This window comes from Equus asinus, chromosome 2, assembly GCF_041296235.1.
Source record: "Equus asinus isolate D_3611 breed Donkey chromosome 2, EquAss-T2T_v2, whole genome shotgun sequence".
NCBI classification, from domain to species: domain Eukaryota; kingdom Metazoa; phylum Chordata; class Mammalia; order Perissodactyla; family Equidae; genus Equus; species Equus asinus.
In genome coordinates this window covers 10,299,005-10,311,166 of record NC_091791.1, presented here as the reverse complement: position 1 = coordinate 10,311,166, position 12,162 = coordinate 10,299,005, and the positions used below count along the sequence as shown (strand labels likewise).

Below are 12,162 nucleotides of genomic sequence, written 5' to 3'. Positions count from 1 at the left end.
AAAGAAACTGAACTCATCATTTACTGTTGGTAAATGATCTCCTACTGATACTGACTAGAGCTTCACCTCACGATCACACCAGGGGGCGCTGGGGTTCGATCTTGGGTTTGTGTGTCTCCAGTATTCTTGCCAAGGGTTTGGGGTTTTGCAAATAGCAGATTAAAACAAGTGGGTTGGATACGGGGTGCTCGATAATTTTAGATGTAATAATGTACACATTTCTTTCCCAGGCCCCTAACGCTGCAGTTTATAGTCATAGGATGCAATCTATGCTCAGAAAGAAAGGCTGGACAAGACAGGCAGTTTAAATGGGGGTCAGGGATTTCGGGGGGCTGCTGAATCACCCTCGAGTTTGAAATTTGAGTAGAGTCAGCACGGGAACAGACACTCCGAGACCCCTAAATAAGTAAATATTTGGGTGTCAGATATCCTGTTCCTTCCCATGCATACCCTGAGAAATTTTCACTCTATCTTCAAGAAACCCCAAATTGAGAGAACTCTGAATCTTTACAATCACTGAGGCCACACTAAAGCTCTCCACGCCCCCGTCACTTCAGGTTAACCCTCAGTGTACCATCAGTTCTATTGGGCTCAATTTTAGTTTTTGAGCTTCTTTTTTTGAGAAGGTCTAACTGTATTTGTGAAGATTAATATTTCATGACTTTTATATGTTTTTAAAGGTCTTCCAAGTTCAAAAAGCATATTTATTCATTAAAAACTGGAGTAAAACTCATTCTATCATACAGTCACTATATGGATTCATTGGATCCTTGTGTAAATCCAAGATGCATTATGGGTTCTCAGTGATCTCATTTTCATGTATCTTGAAACATGCTTCTACTTCACCATTCAAGGAAATAGCTCATCTGTTATTAACTCATCAATTACTATTATAAAAAAGACATATGATAAGAATATGGAAGAACAGCGGCGTTGCATAGAAGGAAGATGAAATGGTGAAATAAATCATCATTCTTCAGTGCCCAAAATGTTGCATTATCTTTCAAGAAGGTATTTTTTTAAAGGCTGGAGAAATTGTCATTATTTTAGCTTTCATGAATGCTTTTAGGAATTCAGAATTTTTCATTGTCTGTTCACAATGGCAGAGAGAAGAAAATTGATGAAGGATGATGTTTCACGATAATTAGTGAAGCAGAAGAGGAATGCAAAGCAACAGAGAGTGGCACCCTGGATGCTGACGATAATGGTGAAATTGATCGTACACCTGAAATCTCACACTACGAGGCTTCAGATAACAATATCTTAGATGAATTTCCTTAGATCCAAGAATCAAGGAGTCAGTAATATAATTCTAAGTGCAGAAATAAAACGTAGTGCTCTCGCCCACCTCCATGCAGAGGATCTCATCCACGATATTTGGCTGCACGAACTTGGACCATCTCATTTTGTCAGAAGGACATGCGATGGTTCACTTTCATCTTTTATGATGCTCATGTACCACAATCTCCTTAATACAAAGAGATCTGCTATGTTTAAATTCTTACCAGAATTTCTAGTAAGGTGGCTTTCATAATCATATTTTTCTTGCTTCCTCACACAGGGAGGGCTAAGGCATCTGACAAACTTCTCAACTACTGTTGAAATGCGAGACCAGCCAGAAGCAGCAGTCAGCGGTCAGAGACCTGAATTTCTCTCACAGAACAACAGGCAGGCGAGGGTACAGGCTGTCAGAGAACTCCAGCCCCTGTCTCTACACCTTGAACATGGGGTCCACATGTTCCAGCTGCCCTGCTGCATGCTGTTCATGGCCATAAGAGGGCCATTGAGGCCAGGTGGCTACACACCCTGAACATGAAGAAGCAATTCATAACGGAAACAGGCAGCCAGAATATTCTTTCTTCAGAGGCCACAAAACTAGAAACATTGGCACCGGAACACTCCCACTTCATTTCTGACACACCATCCCTGCTCCCACATTCAAGAACAAGCTGACAGACAGGCCTGAGAGAGTCCTCCATTCAAAACTCTGCTATTCAAACACAGTACACAGGACACCATGCAACTCCCACTAACATGCTCCAGGCGTCTTGCTTACTCATATGACAGTCAGTGTCAGAATCTCTGAGCTCCCAGGTCTTGACAATATTCATCCACAGCATATCCAAACAGAACCTTGAAGTTGTCTCCCATTGTGCTATGCCCATGCATTTGGAATAAACTCTTTTGCACACATTTACTGAGACCCACTTGACTCTTCCAATATTCAACCATATACTTGTAGATGATGCTGGCTGCCATTTGAGGCATGGGGGTAAATCACCTGGAGAAAGAAGCTTCCACTTGTTTGTTTTCCAGAAAATGGAAACAGAATGCTCTCTAGCACCGGGGATCAGTGTCCAAGAGAGTCAAGCTGTCAGAGGGACCAACTAGCAAAAGCCACAAGAAATCTCTCAAGATACTCCACAAAGACCTAGTCCCTTTCCAGGGGAGCTGGCACCTTTCCATCTGGACTCAGCCATTGCCCCAAATCGCCCAAAGCACCTATTTTGCACATTTGGACATGGTGCACGTTACGGCTGTAATGGGGGAAAAACTGAGGGGCTTGAGCATAAAAATAGGGAGATTATCATCAGACTAGGCCACATCTAACAGATGGGCCACTCCCGTCACTCTGGAAGAGAAGCCTAAGGGGATTGCGTCGTGGCTCCAACAGCGCTCTGGAAAGTGCTCTGGAACTGAAGCAAATGTCTACTGAAGAATTATTGCATCTTCGTGGCTGGTGAAGAGAATTCCATGTCTTGCAATTTATATGCACGGTCTCATTTAATCCTTCCCCCAACCCCATCCTCACTTACACGTGAGGACACTGAGGCACAGATGCTATAAAGGTAGCCCAAGGACACCCAGACCCCAACTCTACTGTCCATGCTGTTACCTATCATCCTGTGCTGCCTTTTGTCACAGCTGCTGCCTGCTCCCAGCCACTCCTTGTAGTCCTTGCAAGGCAGGTGGTCCACGCTAATCTACTTTCCATAAACTCGCCAAATTCGGTTTCAATCAGAAGTCACCTGGCGGCCTTGACTAAGACTCCAGCAGTGACAGTGACTCCCAGAGAAACACTCTTTCTTCCTGCTCTGTCTGGCTCACTCCCACACCGGCTCTGGGCCTCAGTTCACCTGTGACGTTCTCGGGACTGCTCTCTCTGATGGCTGATCAACGGCTCCAGCACTGATCACAGCTCTGATTGTAACTGAGTGATCAGCTGATTAGTGTCTGTCTTTCAGTTAGACCCTAAGTCCCTGAAGGCAGGGAACGTGATCCCCTGAAACAGCACAGAGCGAGTCCACGCTGTGATTTCTCCTGCTTAGAAGCGTCCTGGGAGGACAGGTTCTGCCAAATGAGGTGACAAGGAGATCAAGGCCATTGTGAAAGGCATGTTAAGGCTAGCGATGCACTTGTGGAAAAGCCTTTCTATTGACAAGTCTGAGCTACAATGTAGCCAAGAACCATTTGGGAAAATGTGAACAACCTAAATTCACTTGACATTAAGGCAAATATAGGCATTAAGAAAAAATAAGTAAAAGCAAGTAGCTCTTAAAATATATGCACATATCTTCTGGCACTTCCTTTGGAAACTCTTGGCAAAGTCGTGCTTCCATAGTTACATCACAAACATGAAACGTACATTCAGTCCAGGGCCAGGCAGCCCGGGTGCTCCAGGTGTGGTCTACAGACCGTTCTTATTCTCGGTCATATAAAAATGCAGATTCCTGAGCCCTGGCCTGGACCTTCCCAATCAGTCTCTGGAGGTGGGTGAGGAGAAGTCCAAGGACCTGCATTCAAACAAATGCCCTAGCTGATTCTGATGAGCACTCAACATTGAGTCAGTGGGGCAGCCTGAGGGGCAGAGATCTTAGGAAAGACATGTGGCTGTGCAGAGGCTGGCATGGAGGCCCGGGGCCTGTCTTCTGGTCAGCGTGGACTTTCATAAGGAAGGGGTTGAGGGCCCAGGTGGACCCCGTCAGAGGAGGTCCTTCCTGTCCTATACCCAAAACCCAGCAGGATACTCTGCAGCAGCCCCTCCTGAGTCCTTGCGGTGGCCTTGGGTCCCACAACCTCCCAGTCCCAGAGGTTAGTTACCAGTTGGCGTCTGTGTCTCCCTGGAAGTGGTTTCTGTGGAGTCTCCCACTGCTGGTATTGCTGAAAATACAAAGAAAAAAAGGCCAAATGAGAGCTAAAGTGTGAAAACCGTTGTCCCGCAGCCTGTGTACAGGAAAAGTAACAGCAGTTCCGAGAGAGCGGGAAGGAACAGCTCCTTCCGCCCGTTCCTGAGCACCTACTGGGTGCCTGACTCCACCCGGCAGGGGACAGTGAGATCACGTGATGCCCCCCACTGTCCTGGGGAAATTCGCTCCAGTGGGTGAGTCATCCTAGTCAGCAGGTAGAGGACAGGGGACGAAGGGCTCCACTGAGGGGCGTCCAGGAGTCCAGCGGGGGACCCCATGTGAGGTCCTGGTATCACACCAGATGGGAGCCAGCAGAGGGGAAGATGTGGGTTAAAACGGGCTCTGAGGAAGCAGAGACACTGTGGATGAAGCGCTCCTTCAAAATATTCTAATAGGACTAAAAATACCAACTCTGTACAAAGCTTCCTGGCCGCCTCCTGGCAGATGAGGAGATGAACCAGGTGTCTGGACGGAAGGACTGAATATGGAAATGTCAGTCACCCTAAACAAATTCACAGCTTTAATATAATTCCCATTGCAAAGCTTTTCTTTGATTGGTTGCTTCTTTAAAAAGTGATTTTAGGGGCCGGCCCAGGGGCATAGTGGGTAATTTCAGCACACTCCACTTCAGTGGCCCCAGGTTTGCAGATTCAGATCCCAAGCACAGACCCATCAACACTCATCAAGCTAGGCTGTGGCGACATCCCACATCCAAAATAGAGGAAGATGGGCACAGATGTTAGCTCAGTGACAATCTTCCTCAAGCAAAAAGAGGAAGACTGGCAACAGATGTTAGCTCAGGACCAATCTTCTTCACAGAAAAAAAAAAGATTTTGAAGTTCAACAGAAAAAACAGCAGGCTATAAATAACTGATTTGTTCTTGACAAGGAAAAACCACGGACGGGGCAGGGGTGGGGTGGTGGGGGTGGGAGGATCACACACCTATGACCTTGGAGACAGGTGACATGGGGTCAAATGCTAGCTCTGCTACTTGTGTGTCCTCTAAACTCGGGCAGGTCATTTAAGCTCACTCGATCATAGTTTTCTCATCTGTAGGTACATTGACCACTTCATAAGTTTATCATGCAGACAAAATCAGAAAAAATATATCAAGTGCTGAGTATAGTAGTCACCATTCAAAAAGTTACTATTAGCCCTAAAATATTACAAATAAAGCTATAAAAATTAAAACATAGAAAATTTTTTTTAGATATTTACTTCATACCAGAAAGCAAAATAATTTTCAGAAGTAAAGAACTAGATATCTTTTTAAACACACAGAAATAAAAAACTAGTTAAATGTTTATCTGGTTTCTGTAAGAAGTTTCTAGCGTTAAAATCCACAGGAAATCACAAAGGAAAACAGCAAGAAATTTAATTACACGAAAATATAAAAAATTTATGTGGAAAAATCAAAATCCAAATTAAAAGGCAAACAACAAACTGGGAAAATACTTGTCATCAATGTAACGAGCAAAGTCCTAATATCCAAATTACAGAGAGAGTTTACATAAGTCAACAAGGAAGACACTAACCTTTCAAACAAATGGGACAAAGGATACAAACAGACAATTCAAGGAAAAGGAATATAAGTGGCTTAAGATGTTCACTCTCACTATAAGCAAAGAAACGCAAATTAAAATAACTGGGTGCCATCTTTCATCCAGCAATTCAGCCAAGATTTTTGAACAATAATATTCGGAACTGGAGAAGGTGTAGAAAATTGCCACTCTTGTTTTTTACTGAGAATGGAAAGAACTGGCGTGTTTCTGGAAAATCATTTATCAATGTATTTTAAAAGCCTTAAAAATGATCAACTCTTTGACTCAGTAATTCCACTTCTAAGAATCTAGCGAAAGGAAATAATTTCTAGAATGTGAGCAAAGATGCACGGGCAGGGATGGTCTTCACGGTAACCTCCATATAGAAAGAACCTGAAACGGGTGGAGGAGCTGGGGAGAGGTTGGTCTAAGGACACCAACTTCCAGCAATGAGGTGGATAAGCTCTCGGGATCTAGCGCAAAACACGGTGGCTGTGCTCGACAACATTGTACTGGACAACTGAAATGTGCTGAGGGAGCAGAACTTAAACGTTCGCATTAAAACAGATCAATATGTGAGGTGCTGCATGTGTTAATTACTGGGATGTGTACTTACGGCACAGTGTGTACGTATCTCAAATCACCATGAGGTACGCTTTAAATAGCTTACGATTTTGCTGATTATATCTCAATAAAGTGAAATTTTTTAAAAAAAAAAAGAAGAAAACCTGAGACAACTTCAATGTCCAAAAATTGTGAATGGCGTGCTAAAATGTTCAGAATATAAAGATAAATCAGAGGAAAACTGTATATTTAGTGATACCACTCACGTACATATAACTTGAAAGAAACACAGAGTTGAACAACGGCAGTCTCGCGTGACAGGAGGGCGGGTGCTGGACCTTTTCTCTGCATTTTTCTCCAGCTCCTACCTTTCCTCCGCTAACCGTGCAGTGACAGCGTGGTTTGAAGCTGAAGGTGGGAGGTGGCGTTGGGGGTGGTGTAGGAGGCAGATTCTTTCAGGGTGGGGAGGAATGTTGCTTGTAGGCTCAAGGAAAAGACCAAGGGGAAAGGGAACCAGAAGATAAAGAAAGAGCAGGAAGCTAGTGGTAGAGAAAGCAGAGAGCGAGAAGAAGAGGGAGAGAGGAGAAGGTGAGGGGGGAGGAACCGGTATTTTTGATTAATTACCACTTTCCAGGCTTTGAGCCAAGTGCTTGACCGGTCCTGTCTTATTCAATCTTAATAAAATGCTTTATGGTGGAATTATTACTCACATCTATTTTATGGACGAGAAACCCAAAGATTAGAGGGGTGGGACAACTTGTCAAAGGTCACACAGCCACTAAGTAGTGAGGCTCACATCTGAGGTCAGGTGCGCTGACCCCACAGCAGCTGTGGGACGCAGCTCCACCACGCGGGCTCCCAAATTCGAGTTAAAAGAAAGAGATTTCGTTTCAACTTGTCAAAAAAGCAAACCATTCTGGAGTAATGACATGCAGTGATGGAGAGGATGTGGTTGACATTGTTCCTGATAATGTGTTTACCTCCCCATAAACTATATACTGCCGCACGTCACCTAACGGCAGGGATACGTCCAGAGAAATGTCAGGTTAGGAGATTTTGTCTGGGTGTGAACACCACTGAGTGTTCACGTACACACACCTGGGCGGTATAGCCTACTGCACACCTAGGCTCTATGGTGCTAATCTTATGGGACCACCGTCCCAAACGTGGTCCCTCATAGACGGAAACATCGTCACACCCTCTCTCCTGCCCTGGAAGCTGGGCACTGGGGCGTTCAGGCTGCTTCATTAAATTCAGTGTGAGACAGGCCCCCTGTTAGGCTCTTAGCTATGTAAGGTGTTGTGCTGGGTACTAAGTGAGCAAGTCATGGTCCCTGCCCTCCAGGGACCCCCAGCATAGCAGGATCGCTAGAAAAATCCACAGGCAATTTGGTGCAGGAGTGAAGGTGCTATGGGAGACTGAGTGGAACCATGGAATGACACACTTTTTGTGTGTGTCTGTCTGTGTGTTGAGAATATATGTCAGGGACAGTTTCCTGGTTGGGTCAGTGTCCCTGGTTTTTAAAAATAGCAGCTGGCGGGCTGGCCTGTGGCCCAGAGGTTAAGCTCGCGGTCTCCACTTTGGTGGCCTGGGATTTACCAGTTTGGATCCTGGGTGCTGACCTATTAACTGCTTATCAAGCTGTGCTGTGGCAGCATCCCACACAGAAGAACTAGAATGACCTATAACTACGATATACATCTGTGTACTGGGGCTTTGGGGAGAGAAAAAAAGAGGAAGATTGGCAACGGATGTTAACTCAGAGCCAATCTTCCTCACCAAAAAGCATAAAAGAGATAAAAATAGCAGCTAGATTTAGCCTGGTGAAGGCAGGGGAGGGGAAGACTGCGCTCCAGGCGGAGGGCACAGTGCATGCAGTTCCCACGGCCAGAGGCGAGGTTTGGAGTGCCAGAGGTTGCTTTGTGCTGCAAGATAGTGAGCTGCAAGGTGTCCCGGGAAACAGGCAGAACCAATAAAACCCCAGGGTGGAGAGCAGCATGGGACACGGGGGGAATGATCCCAGGTGTGTGTGTGCGGCAGGATGTGGAGAGACGCGCGGCTGCAGAAGAGGGGCGGGCGGTGCTGCGGGACAGGATGCCAGGCTGCCCGCCAGGCCTCAGCCCAAGGCTCCTCCATCGCCTTTCTCCTCCTCCCGGCCATTCGGCACCTAGCAACTGACTTACGTAACGTGGGAGGAGTTTGCGCAATAACGACAAGTTCAAGAAGGAGAGATCAGACGTCTGTGTGGACCTGTCACTTAAGGGAATCAGAGGCGCGCCCTCAATCCAAATGTCACCCCAGTAAAGACGTTCTCACACTGCCCGAGTCTCTCCATTAGATTTTCTCCTTTATTTTAAGGCACTAGTCATGGCCAAAACCCCTGATAAACTGTGGGAAGGGTTAATTTCGAGGATGACCAATATGCTAGGAATTCGTTTGTAAGCAATTATTACTTTCTCATCTTGCAAAACATTGGCCTTGAAGAAACTGGACCGAGGGAAGTCAAGTTAGAAACTGTTTTGGAATAACTTTATAGTTGTAAGTTGCAGAGCTAGTACTAATCCTCAGAGAGTCCCCGAATACCCCTCCCCAATTTCCCGGAATGTTAACATCTCACATTACCATGGTGCATTTGTCACGACTACCAAACCAACACAGGTACATTCCCATGAACTAAACCTCAGACTTTATTTGATTTCATCAGTTTTTCCTTTTTCTGTTCCAGGGTCTAATCCAAGATACCAGTTTGCATTTAGGAAGTTATGTTAGGATAAGACATCGGGAAAGTGCCTAGAAGAGGAACAATGGCCTGTTGGTGGGCACCCACTATGTGCCAGACGCTGCCTGGGTGACCTCATTTCTACACGATCCTATGAGGTTGAAACACCAGCCCATTTTACAAACGAGTAAACTGAGGCTTGCAGAGGCCCCAGAGCTGATAGCGGCAGAGCCGAAGACACAGCTAGGAGCAGCAGGAGTTCCACCACCCCGCCTGCCCCGCACAGGCCTGGGCGCACTGACTTTTCTGAAGAGTCTGTGCAGAGACCAGAGCTGAGAAGCGTGCCTGCTGCTGCGGTTCTCCCAGCACGAAGCTCCCCGGGCTCCAGTGCTGAGCTAAACGCCACAGTTCATCCCCTCGGCTCTCTGCAAGGAACAGCAAGGGTTAAAGGCCGTAACTGCTCCTAAATGCCAGCCGACCTCCAGCTTCAAGTCCTGGCCCAGCTGCTCACCAGCTGCTGACCTTGGACAAGGCATGTAACCTTCTGAGCCTCAGTTTCCTCATCTGCAATGTGGAAATAATGATACCTAACTCTGGGTTGTTAGCAGATCTAGACAAGAGACTGTGGGCCCGCGTTGGGCTGAGTACCAGGAACCCAGGAAGCACTTTGCACAGGGCTGATTCCCCCCTCCACACGGCACATTCAGGCACACGTGCGTGTGTGTGCGCGTCTGTGCATGTGCACGCACAGAGCATCACAGTGAAACCTCAAGGTCCCCCAACACAGGCACCGCTGCCTTGAGCCCCTTTGCAGACGAGGACGGGGCAGTCCCTGTGCTTTAGGGACTGACAGGAATCCCAGGTCACCTAGAGCCAGTGCAAGGCCAGGGACTAACTTTCTAAAGCTGGAGCCAAGAACACTGCCTCTCGTTGTCAAATATTTTGATGGAGACACAATCTCCAGCCCCCAGACCGCCCAGCCTGTACCCGCTGACGTCCTTCTGACAAGGAGGGAAGGTGGGCAACGTCTGCCAGCTGGCCCCCCGGTGTCACCATGATGCACACGCCTAACACACAGTGCAGGCCTGCTCCCCATCACCAGGGCCTCGAGGGTTGGGTTTGGCATGCTGCTTCCATGAAAGCAATTTCCCAAACAAACTTTTATCTTCAGAGCTTCCCCTACAAAGAAGCCTGGGGGTCGGAGTGAGAGGTCTGGAAGTCATCTGGAAATTAGGATACTTCCGCCTTGTCTTCCGGAATTCGTGAATGTAGCAAAAGATGACACCAAAGAAAAGGTTGGGGTGAGTGGAAGAGAAGAAGGAGGGAAGAGATGAATAAAGGAAAGGAGGGAGGGAGGGAGAGAGAGAAAGAAGGAGGGGAAGGAAGAAAAAAGGAGGGACAGAGGGAGAGAGACGGGGAGGAAGGGAAGGAGGGAAAGAGATGCTGGAGGCAAGACAGATGAGAGACAGAAAATCAGACAGAGATAGAGAGAGACCTAGGCCCACTGGCCAATCGTCCTGTTCATTTGGTATCTCGGTAAAAGACACTGAGATTCAACAGTCGCACTGATTAGCCTATGGCTCTTTCATGTACATTTTATCCCTTGACACTCTAGGAACACAAGGACATGGTTGAGTTACTGAGCTCCAAATGGTTTGTCTAAAGCAGCGAGTGACAGACGCAGACTTGGAATTCTTATGGTCTTCTCTGTGCCCAGCTACTTGACCTGATTTTCATCAGTAAATATTAATTATCAAGCCAGACACACCTGCAGAAAGAAGTCACATAATGAGCATTTACTGGGGCTCTTTCCTGCTCATTTTTACAGTGCGCAAACTATGCGCTTAACCAATTATGGCGAAGTTTTAGGGCCTCTTAACAATATACACAAACTTTCCCTTAACTTCAAGAATTTTTCTAAGACCAATCAATCATTTCTTTAGTTGAGTGACTCACTGACAACACTGACATAATGATTGGCTTTTTCCAGCTACACCTGTTGTATTTCCCAGCCAGAAATAAAACAAAAAAGAGCCATTCCTTGTAAATCCTTGCAATTACAATTATCAGCAAAGAATTGCCTCTTCTTGATGCAAAACACCCCTTGGAATAGAATGTCTAGAACCAAGGAACAATTAGACATGATCTGAAATTAATGAATATAATAATTAGACATAGTACCTGTAGATAGAACTTGACCCAACAACAGACATATTTCGAGGATGACTGTGGAGATCCCCATTTTGCTGGATTCTTCTCCATTTGAGTAAAAACACCTTGGCATTTATAGTTTCCTATCTGGAAGGAGGTGTGTTCTCTGGGTGGTATACTTCTATTGCTGCCATAATTCAATGTAAAGGAAGTGAGAGACCTTGCTAACCTTGGATGGGTAATCTATGGCAACAGCTTAGGTGTGTTTGAATGGTTGTTGTATGAACCATCAGATTCATCCAGTTCATAGATCAACCATCATCTAGATTGTTGTATGAACAAATTGCAAAGCACTGCCATTAGTGATACAATTTCCAGCTTCCTTCTAGGTGAACCTCGAAGACTCACAAGTGCTCCCTGAATACTGGCTTGATTTTAATGTTGGAGAATTTGAATTACCTTGTGGGAAATCGGCCCCAAGGTTGGGGGCAGAGCAGGATGTGGGCTGCTGAGCAAATACAGGACATGGTGCCAAGGGGAAAAGCATCTCTGTGGAATAACTTGTCGTGGCAGGGCATGCTCTCGTTGGCCCCTTGCCTTGGAGAAACGAGGATGGCATTAGTGCAGGCACGACTGGAGAGTAGAAGCCATGAGGGAGAAGGCAATGGATTCCATGGGCCTCTTCTAACTTTGGCCCCATCTTTGGGAGCTCACACTACTTCCATAGCACAGGAGCTGAGAAACACGTGACCTCAAACCAAACCACCTCCAACCATTTCACAGGCTCTGATTTCTTGCCCGTGGCACTCACAGAGTATGACACTGAGAGCTTGTCAAAGCCGTAAATCCTTCCCCCACCTCTGCGGGGTCTCTGTTCTCTGAGCTCTGGAGCCCGTGACCTGAGATACATCAGGGCGTTGAGCTGGGCAGGTGAGAGAAAACACTGGGAGCCTCCGGGGGAAGGGTCAGGGGGCTTCGGCTTCTCCAGGCATCACCGTT

The 12,162-nt window shown here is 46.5% G+C and overlaps 1 protein-coding gene across 1 annotated transcript in view; it reads right to left on the bottom strand.

Annotated features, from left to right (window-relative positions):
- The window catches only part of LOC123290161 (scavenger receptor cysteine-rich domain-containing protein DMBT1-like), a 29,584-nt gene extending 18,291 nt beyond the window's left edge, over positions 1-11,293 (bottom strand). The window contains exons 1-2 of the mRNA XM_070481596.1: positions 11,194-11,293; positions 4,104-4,161 (exon numbers count right to left, since the gene is read on the bottom strand). Of these exons, the coding sequence (XP_070337697.1) occupies positions 4,104-4,161; positions 11,194-11,254 (119 nt within the window). The 5' untranslated portion in view covers positions 11,255-11,293. The remainder of the gene's footprint in view (positions 1-4,103; positions 4,162-11,193) is intronic.
- Between the last annotated feature and the right edge of the window lie 869 nt (positions 11,294-12,162).